Here is a 19,501-nt window from a genome sequence, read left to right as displayed (position 1 = left end):
AAAGAAAATGCCCAGATTAAAACAACAAAATAGGCACATTTGAAGAAAGAAACCGTGAATGGGAAGATAGGGCTGAAGGAAATGTAGAGTGTAACAGAGAGACGAGATGGAAAACATGGAAGAGATTTAAGAGGGGAGGTCACACTGCCATCGCCAAGTAATCCAAGTAGCATTTCTCAGGAGACATTCTGACATCTTGTACCTCCTGAAGAGATGCCCTGGAAAGGATACAGTATCACTTCTGTGATATTCTAGCCAAAGAAGGAATAATCTTAATTTTCTAATGAAAAAAATAATGGATAAATCCATTTAGAGAGGACAATGTATAAAATAGCCTGTGATCTTAAAGCATTCAGGGTATTCAAGAAGAAGGAAAATAACCCCAAAGGATGGTTTGAGACACAGAAATGAATGGCCAGAATGACAAAAATGATAGTTGTAGATAAAGCTTTCTTAAAAAGTTGATGATATAAAACATTAACAATGTCTAGTTTGTAAGGTTAGAACTCAAGGCGGAAGTATTTTCTGTACAGTAATCCCTGATCAATTGAAAAGGGTGTGATGGAAGTGAAACCATTCAAAGTTCTTGTTTGAGAAGTAGGTAAAAATATTAATTGTTTAGACTTGTTTAGCATGTAAAATTAGCATTTTAAAGTTTTGGTTTAACCCCTAGCAAAATGTAATTGGAGTGTATCCTTTCAAAATCTAGTGGAAGAAATATCACTGAATGAGATGGACAGACTCAGCCCAAAAGAAGGCATGAAAAGAGGGAAGGCGACCACTAGAGTAGGAAAGCACAAAATGTGATGGTAGAAATGAATCTAGAATATTATCCGTAATCACAATATGTGGAAATGCACTGAACTCTGCATTTAGAAGGCAAAGATCGTCAGACTGGGGGTGCGGAATGATAGGCAGAATTCAGCTTTATGCCTTTTACAGGAGAAACACCTAAAAGTGTCAGGCTACAGAAAGTCAAAGTTGAAAAGTCAAGGGATTGAAAAAGCCAATGGCAAAAAGAAAGCTGGAGTTGCCCTATTAATGTCGGACACATAGACATTAAGGAAAAAGTGTTATTAGACACAATTATTGAACTGTTAGTTTACCAGGAAGATACATGATTCTAAATTAGTATATACCTATTAAGAGAGCTCGGAAATAATCATTAATAGAACTACAGGGGAAACTGACATTCCACTGCCATAGTGGGGAATAGGAGTGTGCCTCGCTTTCTCTCTCTCTCTCTCTCTTTTTTTTTTTTTTTTTAATTTTTTACTTCTTTTCAGCGTAACAGTATTCATTGTTTTTGCACCACACTCAGGGCTCCATGCAATCCGTGCCCTCTCTAATACCCACCACCTGGTTCCCCCAACCTCCCAACCCCTGCCCCTTCGAAACCCTCAGATTGTTTTTCAGAGTCCATAGTCTCTCATGGTTCACCTCCCCCTTCCAATTGCCCCAACTCCCTTCTCCTCTCCATCTCCCCATGTCCTCCATGCTATTTGTTATGCTCCACAAATAAGTGAAACAAATATGATATTTGACTCTCTCTGCTGGACTTGGAGTGTGCCTCTCTTGATAGAGCACACTGACGGAATCTGCCAGGATAGAGAGGGTTTGAATGTTATTATGAAACCTGATGGCCGTTTAGAGAAATGCTGCATTTATCAACACACAGAGTTTTTGAACCAGAGCTGGAAATGTTAAAAAAAAGTATTGATCTGTGCTAGATCATAAAGGAAGTCTCAACAGATTTCAGAGACTAACATGCAGACTGCATTCAGTGTGAGGGTAATTAAACTACAAATCAATAACAAAAAAAGTAAGAATTTCTGCTACTAAAACTTAAAAATACAATTCTAAATAACTCATAAATCAAAGAAGAAATCATAATGAAATGATTACTGAATGATATTAAAAATACTATTTATCAGACCTTGTAGGAAGTATCATGTTACATGGAATAAGCAAATTGCGGAAGAGTGTTTATAGTAGGATTACATTTATGTCAGGTTCAGACCGAAAGAACTGCACAGTGTGAATGTGTGTACATATGTGTGAAAGCTATAAAAGAAAGCAAGGGAACTGTTACTACAAAATTCAAAATTCACATTGAGTAAGTTTAACTCACACGTAGGCCAGGCTAAGTATTTCTGCCTGTTGCTTCCACATCGTCCTATTTACATGTCATAGAACTTGTCACACTGGCTAGTTCTTTGTTGCTCTGTCTTCACTGCTATAGCTCTTGTGTTGTTTTCTTTTTTTGGGCGGGGGGAAGCTCTTCTGCAGTCCATTTTTTTATTATATCCTCAGCATCTAGCATAATATGTACAGTACATGGCATATACTAAAAAAAATAAAAATAAATGCTATACTGAATTACGAGGCAGGGTTTGTCAGGCTGACAAGGAGAGATGGGCATTCCAGGCAGAGTTAGGGAGGATGGCTTTTTGCCGGCGGTAAGAAGCAATCCGAGATGGCTAGAGCTCCTCTGCCGAAATTTTAGATCATGCTTGACATAGTGGAAGCTCCTTAATAAAATCTTTGTTGGATGTGGTTGAGCGAAGAAACAGATGAATGAGGGCCTGCTGGAACGTGAATGAGCATAGACTGTCCTGTGGCGAGTGGAAAGCAGTAGGGCTGAGAGGGTAGGCTGTGGCCAGTCCCTTTAGGGCATCATGTTCCCTGCGGAGGAGAAGACCCCAAACAGTGACCATTGTACGGTAACGTTCTAGTGAGTACTAAGTGATGTGGTGTGTTTTGTGAGTGTCATACAGTGAACAGGAGGTTAGTGGAGATGGTGATTATAGGAAAGGCTTCACCCAGAAGAATGGAATTAAAGATTTATAAGGAGAGAGACAGAGGTTCCGTGGGAGGTGAGGGATGCACGACACTAAACAGCATACGGTACGGGGGGAAGAAGTTATTTCCCCTGTCTGCCCTTTTTGTTGCCTTAAAAAAAACAAACATGAGGCAAAAAAAGGTCTTCACTTCCTAGGCCTTTTATGAGTGATTAGATTTTCTTATTTGTTTTCTGGTTGTGTGTTTTCTAAGACACCTTAATTTTCATAACCTGTTCTATCTAATTACTGCTACTTTCTGCATTGCAGGGGAGTTTCTTCTCATTTTTCATACACTTAGTCTTGTACGGATGTTGGAATTGGATTGGATAAGGCATAAGTGGTTATCAAGTTTAAATTTTTGAGGTGGAAGAAGAGATTTTTTCATTGTGGGGTGGGGGCTTAATTTTTAGAATTTTGTCTTTTTGTGTTCCTCCTTTCTTAAAGCAGTGTTCGCACAGCTGATGTTGGTCACACCAGAGACATGGTTTTCATTGCTGCTCTGTGCTGATGTGTTTCTGTTTTGTTGTTACGTTAAGTTTATACCTTAAGACCATTCTGACATTAGGGAAGTTTAACCCTCCCCCATACCTCAAGGACTGATGTAAATTTCAGACTTGTACAGATATCCAGGAAAGAGGGTATGTTGGAGGGAATGAGCAGTGTTCCTTTTAGACATTTGTAGAAATATTTCTTAGTTGAGGGAAGTTGAATTAATTTAAGAAAAATGGGGGAAATAAGGGAAGAGAAAGGGAAAATCGATTAATCTTGATGGAAGAAAAGAATTTCCAAAAGGTTCTCTTGGCTGCATAAAGTTTAATGAGCAATAAATTGTGTTAAAAATACTTCCATCTTTATAAAGCAGGATGGTTAAGAGCTAGTTGGAGAATCATCGGTCTGAACCCTACTTGTAGTCTGTCGTGTATTCTGAGTTTTGTGGTTGGTTGAGTAATGACAGGGGCTCAAGTTTTTAATCGCAGAAGTTTGGGGTTTTGCAGATTCTCCTTGCCTACTTAAAAGTTGGGATGAAAAAAAAGTTTGGCTGATTTTTTTCTTGCATTTTCTCATAGTGGTTCTCGACCATGGCTGTACATTAATAATCACTAGGAAATCTTCCAAAGGGAGGAGCCCTGCCCAAAACTTGTGGAATCTGGTAGGATGGCTCTAATTCAGTTGTTCTTGAACAAAATATTTTTCCCTTGGGTGATTCTGAAATATGTCCAGAGTTGAAAGCTGTGTTGTTTTTCTTTCTTTTTTATATACCTTGGCTTCTGTAGAAATTGTAAGAGCACTTACCCATTGAATTTAGAGGATAACGTATATAAGAGAAGTTTGGTTTTTTTAAAGATCTTATTTATTTGAGAGAGAAAGTGAGAGAGTGAGTGGGGGCAGAGGGGCCAAGGTAAGGGGGAAACAGGCTCCCTGATGAGCAGGGAGCCCGATAGGGGGCGTGAGCCCAGGGTCCCCGGATCATGACCTGAGCCGAAGGCAGACGCTTAACCAACTGAGCTACCCTTGTGTCCTGGGAAGTTTTGTTAAATGTCTAGACAGACACATCTGTACTCAGAGGTTTGTCTTATATAATTGAGGAAATGTATGGACCTCTGTTTTGTACTAAGAGCCACAGCATAACCTGTGGGGAATTTCTTCCTGGCACAGAGGACTGTAGTTACAGATTCCTTTGTTATGCTTTCCCCTTTCTATTTTAAAAGTCACTGTCATCCTCCTCCTCTTCTGAAAATAAAAAGCAATTTCTTAGGAGGTTTTGAATATGTGAGGTCTTAAAAAAATAACAAATGTTTGAAATTGACAGGGCCTTTTCTGTGTTTGTTCCTGGTTAGGTGCTCTCCCCTCACTAGAATGGAATCTTTACCGTTTGAGGCATCAGACTTGGATGAAGAAGGGTAAATCATACTGTTTAAGGGCCAGCTACTCTGTGGTTTGCTTCTGAGACTGTTAAGGAAAAGCGGACCGCAGAAAATATGGCACTGAACTTGAGTTGTCTGGAACTGGTTAGAAATAAAATGTCTCTATTCTAACATTCTCTAAGTTTGTCAGCTTTTCATAATTTTTACAGGAAAAACTCTAGCTTCTTATCCTGAGATGAGCCTGTCCCCAAATCTGGCTCTAATTTTTTTTCCTGTTCAATTGCTGAGCACATTTTGCTGTATGAAATCATTATTGGCTGTAGGTTAAAAGTTACTGTATAACTTAAATGTCAGAATTCAAACCACCAAGTCTACATGATTTTGTTCAGCCAGATTTTAAAATGAAATCTAATTCAAATTCTTGGCTGAAAGTACTTTCCACATTTATCAAAGTGACACATAAGCTGAAGAAATGCAGTACATCTAAACAGCAGGTGTCACTGAATTGCAGAGATGTGATGGGGCGAAGGGCGGTCCGTCCCCCGAATCGTGTCGTTTACTCTCGTTCTTCAAAAAAGTATCCATGCAGAGTAACTGGTTCTCATTTCTTCCAGCCTTTGTAGATTTCAATCTTTTTGTTTTTTAATAAGAAAATGACGTAGAGTTTGTCAAGTGCAGAGCTGAGTTTTGAGGGCATGGAAAAATCTGTTGATGATTTTCTTTAGTTTTGGACTCCGTGGGAGTTGTATATTGGGAGGTCTGTAAGGAGTACCAGCGGCTTAGCCTTCATTGCTTGGCTACCTTTTGGCCCAGACTTGAGTTGTTACAGTGAGGGAAAGGACATTTGAAAACAGAAATGTACATCCTTTGCTAATTGCCTTCTTAACCTTGAGTAAGTCACTATGTCACTTTCAAGATAAGGGGAAGTAATGTAACTTCTGCCGCTTTCTCTTTTTTGAGAGGAGTCACTGCGAAACCCAGAGCACATGAGAAAGCTGTCAAAGTTCAAGTCGGTTTTGATGTTTTCTTTAGACTCCAGATCTTAGCATGTATGGTGTGTCTGAAGCAACTTTCTCAACCACCATTTCCAGTACTTAGTACATTCAGGTGGAATCCTGTGGTAGAAGGTGATCAAAACATAAATGGTAAAGGAGTTCACAGCTTTGCTTGTGGAAAGGGAAGCTGTAGCCTGATATTAAGGTAGTGTAGGGTAACCGAAACTTTTGACTGTAAGGAAATATATGTGTAACTAATCACATATCATTTAGGCTTCTATGCGATTTGGTATCACTGCCTTATTTTCTCCAGATTTGAGCTGTTTTGTCATTTCAGGAAACATTTGAAACAAATATTTTACAGATTGTTTTTAACTGAGTTACGGCCGATGTAGCATGCATGAATTGTGAGTGTGTGGTGTATGTACATTTAGACTTCATGTTGTCTGTGCGTTCTGAACAAAAACTGGCATTAACATGTTCTGTCCACAGTCAGTTTTTCATAGTCTGTGACCGCTGAGGAGCTAGAATTAGGGAATCACGGAAAGTCCATATGCCTTATGTGGCTTTCTCTGTCAGCCCTTCTCAGTAAAGCAGCATTACTTGTTTCATTCTTCCGTCGTATGTGGGTTTTGTTACTGTTGTGAATTTGAAAATGTGAGATAGATGGAAATAAGACCGCTGGAAGAAAAGGTGAATAAAAAGGAGAAGAGAATTAGTTCTAGAATAATCTAGGTTGGCTGTATGTTGATACTGTCTGTGCTTGGTTGGTAAAGGTAGTGGTTTTTGTGTTTGTCTTGTTAAGCTATTTTTAAATACTTTGTGCCAAGAAAATGGGCCTAAGCAATTTTGTGAATTCATTCTCCCAGAACTGTGAGGGAAGGTGTGATTATCTCTCTGACAGATGAGGGGACTGAAATTCCAGGTGCTGATGTTGCAGAGCTAGGATCTAGAGTACGCCTGTGGAGCCCTTGTCTTAATCACTTCCAGAGCCACTGAGGCAGGGGAAAAGAAGTTGCAGACAGAGGAGAAGAGTTAGGATTTGATCCAGTAACTTGACCCATTCCTTGAAAGCTAGGATTGGCTGTGAAAGGAGGAGAAACTACTCTAAGGTGACTAGGTTGATGTAAATATAACAGAGAAGGGATTGTACTCCAATTTCCAGGCATCGTTTTGACATTTAGAATGATCAGAGCAGGCCTTTCTCAAGGGAGAAAATTCCAGGAAGTTGTTTACACACAAACTTCTTATATCAAACATTGACTCGTTAACTTCAATTGAGTAAGTATAGTGTATTGTCTATTGCTGTGTGACAGATCACCCGAAAACTTAATGCCTGAAGATGACATTTACTTTGCTAAAGCTCTACAATTTGGGCAGGGCTCAGTAGAGACTGTTCTTTGTTCCATGGAGTGTCAGTGGGGATGGCTTGGGTTTATGGACCATTCAAGACGGCTCACGCATCATGGCCAGCAAGTTGGTGCTGGCTTTGGCTGAGACCGCTCAGGCTATGGGTTGGGTTTCTCTGTTCTTCTCCATTTACGCTTCTCCACCAGCAGGTTGGCTTTCCTCTTAGTTTCGAGGTGGAGTTCCAAGAATGAGCATCACCTGTTAGAAGAGTGCTTGCTTTATAATTGTTCATTTGAATGAGTGGAAGGATCTCATGCTGATTTCTTGCTCACATTGGCTCACTTGGCAAACTGCTGCTATAAAGTACATGTTTATGCTCAGGGGCTGATAATCCCTGGTTCTGAGAACTACTATTTAGGTTTTTAAAATCTTGATTTAAAGATTTATTTCTTTATCCAGTCACATTTCTGTTTTTAGTAAATTACCCCCAGTTACTACTGGCCTGCAAAAATCATCTGTGAACCATTCAGTAAACAGAAAAAAATTCTTTTAAGATTTGGAGAACTCCCTTGGGAACTTTTCATTTTTAGCCTCAATTGCAATGAAAATTAACATAATTTCCTGTTCCTGGATCTGAAGATGGTGTAATAATGAATTCACCACCTGCCATTCTTGAGTTGTGAGTTAGTGTCCCTAAAATGTAAGATCTGGATTTTTCTCTTGACTTGAGGCCGAATGCTACATACATTTCATCTGTTTATTATTAAAAAAAAAAAAAAAAGAGGTCCCTGTACTCCTTAACTTACATTCTAGTGAGGACAGACTGACAGTAAACATAATAAGCAAATACAATGATAGAGTTGTAGTTCCTTTGAGCAAAGGGGGTAAACTATAGTAGAGTGAATGGTTTTACAAGTGTGAGGGTGGTTGTTGGAACTGTAGTTTGAAATAGCGATCATTGTAAAGTAGACATACGCACCAAGGCTTAACAAGAGGGCCAACCGTATAGATAGGTAGGGGAAGAGCATTCCCAGCAGAGGAAACAGCCATGCAAGGGCCCTAGGGTAGAGGTATGCCTTACGTGTTCTGGAAAAAGCAAGGAGGTCAGGGTGGCTGGACTGAAGTGAGCAAGGGGGAGAGTAGTCAGTGATGAGGCCGGAGGGGTAAGATGGATGCATTGAGTGGGGCCTTGGTCACTTTAAGGTTTGGGGCTTTTGCAAATGGGGAGCTATCTGAAGGTTTGAACAGAGAAGTGACTTAATAATTTGACCCAGATTTTAAAACAATTCCTCCTGTTGCTGTGTTGAGAAAGGGCAGAACCTGGCAGGCAAGAAGGCAAGCTGTTTCCCTAAATGCTCTGTGTCATCCTTGGGACACAGAGCACTTTTTGATTTACAAATGCATGTTCACATCTGTCATTTCGCTTAACTCTTTGGAAAAATGAAATATGTGTTATTTTTCCTATTTTACATGTGAGGAATTTCTATTTTACATGTGAGGAATTGCATACAGAGAAGGTCTCCACCAGTGGGGGTCTCAGAGCCACGCCTTGAACCCAGATCTCTTAATGTCAAATTTTGTGCTCTTTCCACCATCCTGCATTAAAACTGGAAAAACTCCATGTTCTTTTCAGCTTCATGTGATTTCAAGTTTTCATGGGTAGTTCTCCACCAGCAGAGCAGCAACAGCATGTGGATTTCTCGAGGAGATGAAAACCAGTAGGATTCTTACCTGCTGAGACGGCTTGAACTTAAAATTGATCTGCTTGTATCATAAGAAAGCAGGTCTGCAAAGGGTAGAATGGATTTGGAAATGTGCTGGTTTTTGTTTAGCTACTTGGTATGAAAATTGGTTATCTGAAATCACTTCTTAACAATTAAGTGTCTTCACAGATAATCTAAAACATTTGTTGGCTTTTAGAATTTTTATAAGTGAAAAAGTGAAGTAACAATTTTTAGAATACTTTTTCCAGACTTTTGGGGAAATTGAAATTATTTGTGTTTTTACCAATCTATGCTTTCAGGCCTGTTGGCCCCTGACATGAGCAAGGTTTATTGGTGTAATGGTTACTTTGTGGCCTAAAACTCTTGTGACTCTTGTGGAATAGCATGTTTCTGATCATGGAGACATGGGGACTTTTATTTTCTTAGTATTTATTAGTTTATTTAAAAATACAGAATAGAACGTAATTTAACCTAATCATGAAAAGAGTTTGATTAGACTGTTTTATTAATGTTATGAACTATAAACAGTCATTGCTATTACTACACTAACCCTTCCCATGACTCTGAGCCATCTCTTTGTATTATTAGAAATTTAATTTTTCCAGGGGTGCCTGGGTGGCTCAGTGCATTAAGCCTCTGCGTTCTGCTCAGGTCATGATCCCAGGGTCCTGGAATCAAGCCCCACATTCGGCTCTCTGCTTAGAAGGGAGCCTGCTTCCTCCCTCTCTCTGCCTGCCTCTCTGCCTCTTTGTGATCTCTGTCAAATAAATAAATAAAATCTTAAAAAAAGAAAAAAATTTAATTTTTCCAAAATTAACAAAAGCAGTCATTGAATGATGCTAAAATAGTCATGCCAAGAATCTGGAAGTTCACATCCACAGTTCTCTTTTCCTCTTTTGTACATTTGGCTACTGTCAGATTCCTTGATAATATTATGGTGGCACATTGTACCTAAGACAGTCTTGAATTCTGGCAGTGAAATAAAGCTCTTTCATGTATTTCAGATAGTCATAAAAACAAGGGAAACACAATTCTGCAGTTACTCAGATGGTTAAAATTAGTTTCTCTGGGTCATTTCATAGGGTTCAAGCTTATAGTTTTTTTTTCTTTTGAGCTGAATTGGATAGGTGGTTTGTCTGTAATTTAGCTTAAGAGAAATTTCATTTTAAGACCTTAAAAAAATCTACAAGGAATGGAAGCCAAAGGACAACAACCACCAAAAACAAATAAATGAAAAACTTTAACAGATTCTTTTCAGAATTTCTTAGTATATTACCTTTTCAAAATAGATTCTGGGCCAATGAGTAGATAATAAAGGTGAGGCAAACAATGGGTAGGGGTTACATAGAGTAGCTAAGGTTAAAGGTAAATTGCCATTACACTGTGATATTCATTACCTGTATGGGCAGCAGTGAAAAAACAGTGATCACGTAAGAGCCAAACCAGTCAACATCAAAGCTGATTTCCGGCCAGTGCAACTGCTGAGTGACGGTTGTGCAGCTCAGCTCCAGATGGAATCAACTAAGCCGATGGTTAACCTCAGGGCATTTGCTTGGAACAGCCGTAAATTGTGAATTGAAGTGCCTGTCTTCATAGCAATATTAACATCATCAAAAGAACAATGATCAGTAGAAAGGCACTTTCAAACTTCCAAGTATTAATAATGCTGAACACGTTTCCTTTATAAAACGTGCATAAACCATACAGATGTCCACTTTAATTATACCCTTCCACCTGCCGCCCGTCTGGAGCCTCCCGGCCCCATCCTTCTCCCCAGAATGTCCACTTCTGTTGCATTCATTGTGGCAAATGTGTCATTTTTAGGGAATGAGATAGGAAAGATGTGCAAGACAGGATTATTTAAAATGGTGGCTCTCGAACATTTTGAGTGTGTCTCAGTCACTTAGATGGCTTGTTAAAACACAGAGTCACTGGGCACTATTCCTAGTGTTTCTGGATGAGTCTGAATGGGGTGGGGCCTGAGAATTTGCATTTCTAACCAGCTGTCAGGTGATGCTAATGCTGCCGGTCTAGGTACTACACTTCGAGAATCAGAGGAAGGTACTTTCTGATCAAGAGAAACTAATGTAGTGTGTTAATTGCTAGTTGATAGTAGGATTCAAGGAAACACAAGTGAAGTTATTCTAGAAGCCATAGCAGCACTTTGGCTTGGCAGTTAACTGTGGGTGATCGAGGGAGCCTCCCTTTTTTAAAGGTCTGTACTCCCTAGCCAGGGCATAGGAAAACAGGGAAACTGTTCTAGTAATCTGCCGTTTTTCAAGTAGTTAAGGTAACTAGGAGATCATTGTAATTCCAGTTTTTCAAAGAAAGAAGGTAGATTCCCCCATTAGAACAGGGAATTTTAACAATCATAGGGAAGATTCTGATACAGAAAGGGAGAGGATGGGGGGCCTGGCGGGCTCAATCAGTGGAGCATGTGACTCTTGATCTTGGGAATGTAAGTTTGAGTCCCATGTTGGGAATAGAGATTATTTAAAACATGAAATATTTAAACATAAATAAATAAGAAAAGGACATATCTGAGAGCCAAAATTAAAACAGGAACAAACAGGCTAGTTTTGTTTTTGTTACTTGATTAAATTTCTGGACTTAGTGAAACTGTGACAGGCAAGGCCATCCCTAATCTAGCTTCCATTATGGTCCTGCTCCCTGGCCTTTCTCCTCTCCCTGAGACGATCCCTTTCTCTCAGTGTCCACGCTCTACTTGTAGTTCTCTGAGCAAATCATGCTCTCATACTTGTATGCTTTCCCCACATACTATTCCATCTGTACGGCATGGCCACCCTCACTCCCTCTTCCTTTTCCACCTATTTATTTATGGCTTTCATTTAAGATAACTTTGTGATCCTTTTACTAGAGATCAGGTGCTTTAGCTGTGGGCTTCCATAGCATTCAGCATTAACCTTTATTGTGATGTTAATCACTCTATTTTCTTTCTTTTTTTTTTAAAAAAGGTTTTATTTATTTATTTGATAGAAAGACACAGTGAGAGAGGGAACACAAGCAGAGGGAGTAGGGTAGGAAGAAGCAGGCTTCCCGCGGAGCAGGGAATTCAGAATTGGAAGTGGGAGAGGAAGGAGAAAGAAGGTTATGGTTATGGTTCCGAATCAGTATGTGAGGAGAGTAGGGATTTGGGTTAAACCAGACTCAGGAGAAGCAACATGTGGTATAACTACCAACAAAGCCTTTGTGATACTCGACTGCCTCAGAGGGAGAAGCGTATCTAGAACACGGGAAGGAATGAATCTGTTCCATCCTGGCTGGTCATGCCCCCTGAGAAGTACTATAGCCCGTTCTGGACACCACTTCTGAGAGGCATAGTGATAGGAGAGAGGCCAGATAAGACTGAAGACAGACTGTTTCAAAGAAGAACGTGTGTGGAAAAAAACATAGCCTGGAGAAAGCAAGCCGGCGGGGTCGGGGTGGGAGGCGTAGGAGAGGTCTTTGGACACTGAAGGAGGCTTGTTTAGGCTTCTGAGCAGCCACAAAGCCCAGAACTAGAACCAAAGTGTGGAAGTTACAAAGAAGCACATTTCTAGTTACAACCAGGGGAAACACTTTTCACAATCAGGATGATGGAGCCCCTCTTCATCATTGGAGGGGGTGAGGGAGTACTTGGATGAACAGGAATGTGTCGCTAATACAGTGTAGCTGTTGAATTAACGGAGATTCTGTTGCTAATACAGTGTAGCTGTTGAATTAATGGAGATTCTGTTGCTAATACAGTGTAGCTGTTGAATTAATGGAGATTCTGTAAAGAAAGCTCTTCACTTTATTTTGTTTACAGTGTACATTCCTAAATCGAATGTTTGATACCACACTTGAAAGATTTAAAAGTAAAATCTTCTTCAGAGAAGTAAGTTGCATAAAGAAAAAAATTCTGCAGTTATCATGACACACTCCGTTTGTCTTCCCTACAAAGTTATTGCTTCTCTCCTATTTTTGTAAATACTCACCAAGTGAAGTTTTCCAGAGTTTGGGTAGACTCCACTGGGCCTTTTCCCTTATTGCAGCGGGGTTGCTGTTGTTTGGGCACATTCAGGCAAACATTGTGCCGGAAAGACAGAATTGTGACAGTGTATCCTCAGTTGTAGTAAAGTTAGATGTTCCACAGGGCTGGTAATTTGGTGGCACACCTTTGAAGGGTTTACAGGATGTCTGAAGTGCTATAGCATACTGTGTGTGGACCTCCGGACAGCAGTGATTCTGCGGGGAAAGAACCGAGGAAAATGGGAAATAAACTAAGAGATCAGAAGATGATTCTAGAAAGATGTACCTGCTTCCTGTTTCCCTCAACACTGCTTTCCTCAGATGTGGAGACAAACTGCCCTACCCCGAGAACTCCTTCCCTTATAACCACTTTCATTAGCGCTTCTTTCTTCTACCTCTTCGTCCTTCTCAGCGGAACCTGGCATCCCTAATATGTTTCCCTTTGCGTTTAATTTCAGGATTAGAACTAGTGTAAATTGTGTGTGAGGCATTGCAAAATAAAGCATACACACACAGAATGTCATTGGTGAGCCAAATCTCTAAGCCCATGATGAGCAGGTTAAAAGTGTTAAATGACTGTACAGTATTGGCTTTACGTGTGTGTGTATGTGTTTTTGTTTGCCGCAAATACTTGGGCCCACCGTGAGGACATGCATTGATAATTGAAAGTATGGGGGAAAATGGGGAGAAAGAAGGAAATAGGGAACTTTACATGTAAATAAAAATAGAAGTATTTTTTTATAATAATTTTTTGGGTGGCCCAGTCAGTTAAGCATCGACTTAATTTCGGCTCAAGTCATGATTTCAAGGTCAAGATGGAACCCCACATTGGGCTCTGTACTCAGTGGGGAGTCTGCTTAAGATTTTCTCTATCCCTCTTCCCCAGCTTCCACTCATGTGTGCGCTCTTGCTCTCTCCCCAAATAAATAAATAAATAAATAAATCTGTGAAAAATATTATTTTTTGTTACCTGTATTTGATCTCCTGCCTTTGGAGATTGTGAAGGGCTAATGCCTTTGGCTGTCCATAAGGAGAAGAGCTCCAATTTCATTTGAAGTGTTCCCTCATTGAAACAGCTTGCAGCATTCAGGAGGACTTCTTATTTCAATTATTATCTGAATTTAAAATTGTTAAATGTATGTTGTACTTCTTTCTATTTTATATATGTATATAACATAATGAAAATAGTTTTTATTTTATTTTGAAAGTTTTTTATTTTTTTAGATTATTTATTTATTTGATAGAGATCACTAGTAGGCAGAGAGGCAGGCAGAGAGAGAAGAAGGGAAGCAGGCTCCCTGCTGAGCAGAGAGCCTGATGTGGGGCTCAATCCCAGTACCTGGGATCATGACCCAAGCTGAAGGCAGAGGCTTTAACCCACTGAGTCACCCAGGCGCCCCTAAAAGAGTTTTTAAAGCATATAGAATATTGATGTTGCTTAAGCGGTTTATTTTTTTAAGATTTTATTTAGTTATTAGAGAGAGAGAAAGAGTGAGAGCATGCACACATAAGAGCAGGGATGAGGTCCAAGGGAGAAGGAGAGAAGGAGAAGCAGACTCCTCGCTGAGCATGGAACCCGATGCGGGTCTCTGTCCCAGGACCCTGAGATCATGAGCTGAGCCAAAGGCAGATGCTAAACTGTCTGAGCCCCCCACGCACTCGTGTTGAAGCAGTTTAAAAATGAGGTACTTTTAGGCGTAACGAAAATTATTCTCAAAATTGTTTATCATGTGTATAGGATGCCAGGTGAGGGATGTGACCATAGCCATGTGCTATTTTGTTTTCTGTGCCTGGTGTTCATACTGTGTGCATGAACCTATGAAGGAATTTGGGTTTGCTTTAGAGCTAATGTAGTATGTATACATCTGTCAAACTGTTATTTCAATTATTGTTTCACTTTTAAAAATTTTCAGCATGTTGGAACAGGATTCCAGGAGAAAAAATCCTAGTGTGAACCCTGCAAATCAAAGGAGGCATCTTCTAGAATTTTCTGCTAAAGAGGTGGAAGACACATCAGATGGTATCATCCAGAAAAGTAACTACAGGTTAGAAGACAGCATGTCTCTGTTAAAATGATTTAATGAAACTGCCATGGGGAATCATATAGTGTAACTTTACATCTAAATCATTTATGCATAGTTTAATTTGTAGAACAAACAAGTTATTGAGGCCCTTAGTAAATTTTACTGTTAAGGTCAGTTTTAAGAATAAATTTGCTTTTTGAAACCTTTCCCAATTTTGGAATTCTTACGGAGGTGTGACCTTAAAAATCTCCGTTTGTGTGTACTAAGATACCTATGGAAGTAAATACAATATATATACATTGTATTATACATAATGTTTTTAATACAGTTTTTAAAAATCTGCCATATGGTTACACTTATGGTGCATGTGATAGTATCTTCTTGTGAGGACAATGATCTGGTGGAGTGATACGGGTGAGCCTGTGTGCGGTCAGTCATCTGATCAGATCATTTATACTTACTGTGATTTTTGTCGGATCTTCCTCTTGATACAGTTTATCATTCTGGTAAATTTCTCTATAGCTTGTCAATAGTAACAGACTTAAAATTTTTTTAAAAGACAAGGTCTGTATTATGTCAACTAGAAGCAGGCTACAATGGACATTTTCAGAACTGTATACTTTTTGATAAACATTTCCTTGTGTTATTTGGAATTTTTATTAGAACCGAGTGGAGTGAAGTCCTTGACTAACAAAGCAAAGGAAGGTCACAGTGTGGTAACGATTGCACAGTATAATGCTTGAGAATCATTAAAGATTTGTTTACTTGTGACTCAGTAAAGTTCTACAGGCCAAGGGCCATAGTGGAATCTTTTTTTAAAACTTTTACTGTGACAGCCATATCACTGAATGAAATTACTACTGTAGTCCTATGGGCTTGTCTTCTTTTAGGCTTCCTGGAATAAAATGCTAGTATTCATTATCTTAGGAATCTGCAGTGTGTCAAGTGTTAAGCGTGGCGGAGGCTCCAGAGAATTAAATGGCAGTGAGTGTAACTGACGCGGTGTGCAGGGTGATGGATGCCATAACGATGGGAAATATTAGATAACATTTCTTGCTTCTTTTTTAACATGCCCAAATTAGCCATACTTCTGAGATACTGATCTTAGTGCTCACTTAACGGTGTCTTTGAATATTGCTAGAGTTTAATAGTATCTCATTTTATTGCGTAATTTGTCCAAGTTTACCCTACATGTTCTGCATGTAGTTTTGAGTTGTGTTTTGCACATGTGAACCATCAGAACTTACGTTTTAAACTTGATAGCCTTTGGAGTTACGAGCATTGAGACATGCCACGTGCCTTTTAGGTACCTATTGCTGGTTGGTTGTTAAACAAGTAGAACTAGTTATTGATTATGTACTTGAAATTACAGTTCAGGTAACCTTTACAGGAATACTACTTACTTTGAGCTAACCTCAGTAAATAGCGGCCTTCACCTGTTTGCGTGTGGTGGAGTAAAGTAACATGGGAAGCATAGTGCTCTGGTCATCCTAGTTCAGCCTAGATGTTTGAATGACCTTCAGGCTGTAATTTCTCAGCTTTCAAAGTAGTATATGAAAGACAAGCCATTCACTGTTCCTCACCCCAGAGTCTGGGTTACTGGTATTAGTAAAAAAAAAAAAAAAAAAAAAAAAGTGGAAAAGATTATGGATTCTTGACTGCATACAAATATCTTGAAATATCTAAGATTATTATTGAGGAGCTTGGGGATGCAAGTAGGTATCAGTCCATCAACTCGATATTCTTGATTTTATCATTATAAATACTAAATAAAAGATACCCAAGAATGTTTGTGCAACATTTGAAAGCAGCAGATACAAATGTGTTTTGAACTGCATTTTAATTGGTTTATTTATATGCAGCCATGACACTATATATTTTTTAATATATTTTATTTTATTTTATTTTTCAGTGTTCCAAGATTAGTTGTTTACGCACCATACCCAGTGCTCCATGCAATACGTGCCCTCCTTAATACCCACCACTAGGCTCCCCCATTCCCGCACCCCACCCTCCAAAACCCTGTTTGTTTCTCAGAGTCCACAGTCTCTCATGCTTCGTCTCCCCCTCCAGTTTCCCTCAATTCACTTTTCCTTTCCTTCTCCTAATGTTCTCCATGTTATTCCTTATGCTCCACAAGTAAGTGAAACCATATGATAATTGACTCTCTCTGCTTGACTTATTTCACTCAGCATAATCTCCTCCAGTCCCGTCCATGTTGCTACAAAAGTTGGGTATTCATCCTTTCTGATGGAGGCATCATACTCCATAGTGTATATGGACCACATCTTCATTATCCATTGGTCTGCTAGAGGGCATCTTGGTTTTTTCCACAGTTTGGTGATTGTGGCCATTGCTGCTGTGAACACTGGGGTACAGATGGCCCTTCTTTTCACTACATCTGTATCTTTGGGCTAAATACCCAGTAGATGACACTGTATTTTTCAATGCAGCTTACTTATATTATGTTTCATTTTTTAGGAGAATTATGAGAACTGGTTCAAATTAAAAAGGAATAGATTGTAATCCCATAGTTTATAACATTGCATTCTCTTAGCATATAATATAGTAATTAATTGCATCTATGTTTTCAGTTTTAGAAATGTGTGGTTTATAATAAGATGAGCACTTAATTTGTCCAACCAAACTGGGACACTTTTAAGAATGAAAGGGAGTGCTAAGTACTAATTACATCAGGACCGCAGGTGTAAATTCGAGACTGTCTTGGATAAATGGGAAGGGATGGTCACCCTACATAGAAGGCATCAGCCAGAATACAATCCCTGGAATAGGGATTAACTCTTCCTAATTCTGTCCTTTACTTAAGGATTTATTTGCTGAAATGGTGTCTATCGATGTGGAATAGCTTGCAAGCAGCCTAGAACCCGACCGCATCAGGATTAGTGTGGACATGCTTGTCTCCAGATTGCATGTTGGCTTAGAGTCTCCCTTTTCTTTTCCCTTCAGCTCCGCCCCGTTCTTGTACTGGTATTTCTTCTATCAGATTTTTATTTTTTTCCCAAAGAATATCTTGGCTGATCAAACAAAGCATGTTAGCACAGATGTGCAGAAGTCATTACACTAGGGTTTATCACATGGAAATAAAATTATAGATCAAAAATATATCTTCAAAAGTAATTTTAGACTTGTCTGAATGATAGGAGCATTTGTATTTTTTGAAAGTATGAAGACCTGATTTTTTCAACTAAGGCACATGTGACAGGTCTTTGTTCTTTTTTTAAGTGTAGCAAACAGCCTCCCCTACTAGGCACATTCATCCAGTACAAGGGAGAGGTTTTTCCTTCTCCCTCAATGCTTAATTTTAGGGCAGTGTGTGTGTGCAGTTACTATGTGTGCACCATCATTTCTGTGTTATTCCAAATAGTTTAACTCTCAGAGGCAGAGGAGAGGACTGCAGAATGTTCTGGTGCAACTTGAAGGGAAGAATGATGTGTATATCCTCAGCTGTTGCTTTTTTTCCGTGGTGTGTGGCATACAGAGAAGTCTATAACTTTTCTCTTGAAGTTAGTTTTCTAGTCGGCCAAAATTATTTTTGTCACGGAGGCCAGTTATTTCAGTGTTGCCAAATTCAGGGGAAACTTCTGTCTTCGTCTTAATCTTTCCCCCACATCTGGCCGTGTGGATCCCTCCTTTCTTGAAACATTCTCCCTTTCGTTGCTACATTTTTCAGTTTCCATCTTTTTCACCGGCCTCAGTCTCAGTCATCTTTCTGGGCTCCTCCTTCATCCAAATCTCATCGTCCGGAATTGTGGACTTTTAGTTTTCTTCCTGCTTCTGTGACTCATCCGTAATCTAGTGCACAGTCCCAGTCTCTGTGTCCTGACAACTCCTGAATTTATATTTCTCCGTCTCCAGACTGCTTGTCCCAGTAGTTTCCTTGATGTCTTTCTTTTTTTTTCCATTTCTTTATTTATTTAGTCTTTCTCTTTTTTTGACCATTTCAAACTTAACACACGCGTGGTGGAACTCTCAGTGCCTCTCTGCATTCATCTTCCAGCCGCTTCTCCACAGCAGTCTTCCTCGTTCTGTCGCTTGGCCAGAGACCCTGATTCCTCCCTTTCAACAAGCGCCACTGATACGCTTCCCCAAAAGTATCTTGCGCTGGTTCACCGCTCTCCGTCTGCACTGCCAGCACCTTAGTCCCGCTAGCTTCAGCTCTTGCCTGGCTTCCAGCTCTGTCCTCACTGGTCTCCGAGCTTCCCCTGTGGCCTCCATTGAATCCATTTTTGGTACAATGGCAGGGGCAAGGATACACTGAAATACATCACTTCCCTCCTTAAGTAATACCTTATAATCTGGTCTCCCCCGCCCCTTTTTTAAAAGATTTTATTCATTTGAGAGAGAGAGAGGCCAAGAGATGAGTAGGCAGAGGGCCAGAGGGAGTGGGAGAGGGCAAGCAGACCTCCCCGCTGAGCAGGGAGCTGACACGGAGCTCCTTCCCCGGACCCTGAGGTCATGACCTGAGCCGAAGTCAGATGCTTAACTGACCGAGCCACCCAGGCACCCCCTGGTCTCTGTCTTTCTAACCTTGTTGTCTTGTGTTTCCCTCACTTGCTCACAACTCTTCAGCGGGTGAGAGGTCTTCTTTAAGTTCCTGAAGGCCCCCTTCTCCTGACCTGTGTCTGTCTAGATCATTCTCTCCCCAGCTGCTGTGGTACCGGCTGCTTC

General features: G+C 40.0%; 1 protein-coding gene across 1 annotated transcript in view; it reads left to right on the top strand.

Moving 5' to 3' along the window:
- ATF6 (activating transcription factor 6) overlaps nt 1-19,501 on the top strand; it is a 208,974-nt gene that overhangs the window by 58,356 nt on the left and 131,117 nt on the right. The window contains exon 10 of the mRNA XM_059413442.1: nt 14,702-14,833. Coding sequence (XP_059269425.1) covers nt 14,702-14,833 — 132 coding nt within the window. The remainder of the gene's footprint in view (nt 1-14,701; nt 14,834-19,501) is intronic.

Source organism: Mustela nigripes, chromosome 10 (genome assembly GCF_022355385.1).
Source record: "Mustela nigripes isolate SB6536 chromosome 10, MUSNIG.SB6536, whole genome shotgun sequence".
Lineage (NCBI taxonomy): Eukaryota > Metazoa > Chordata > Mammalia > Carnivora > Mustelidae > Mustela > Mustela nigripes.
Note: the sequence above shows the minus strand (reverse complement) of the source record. Positions and strands in the feature narration are given on the sequence as shown.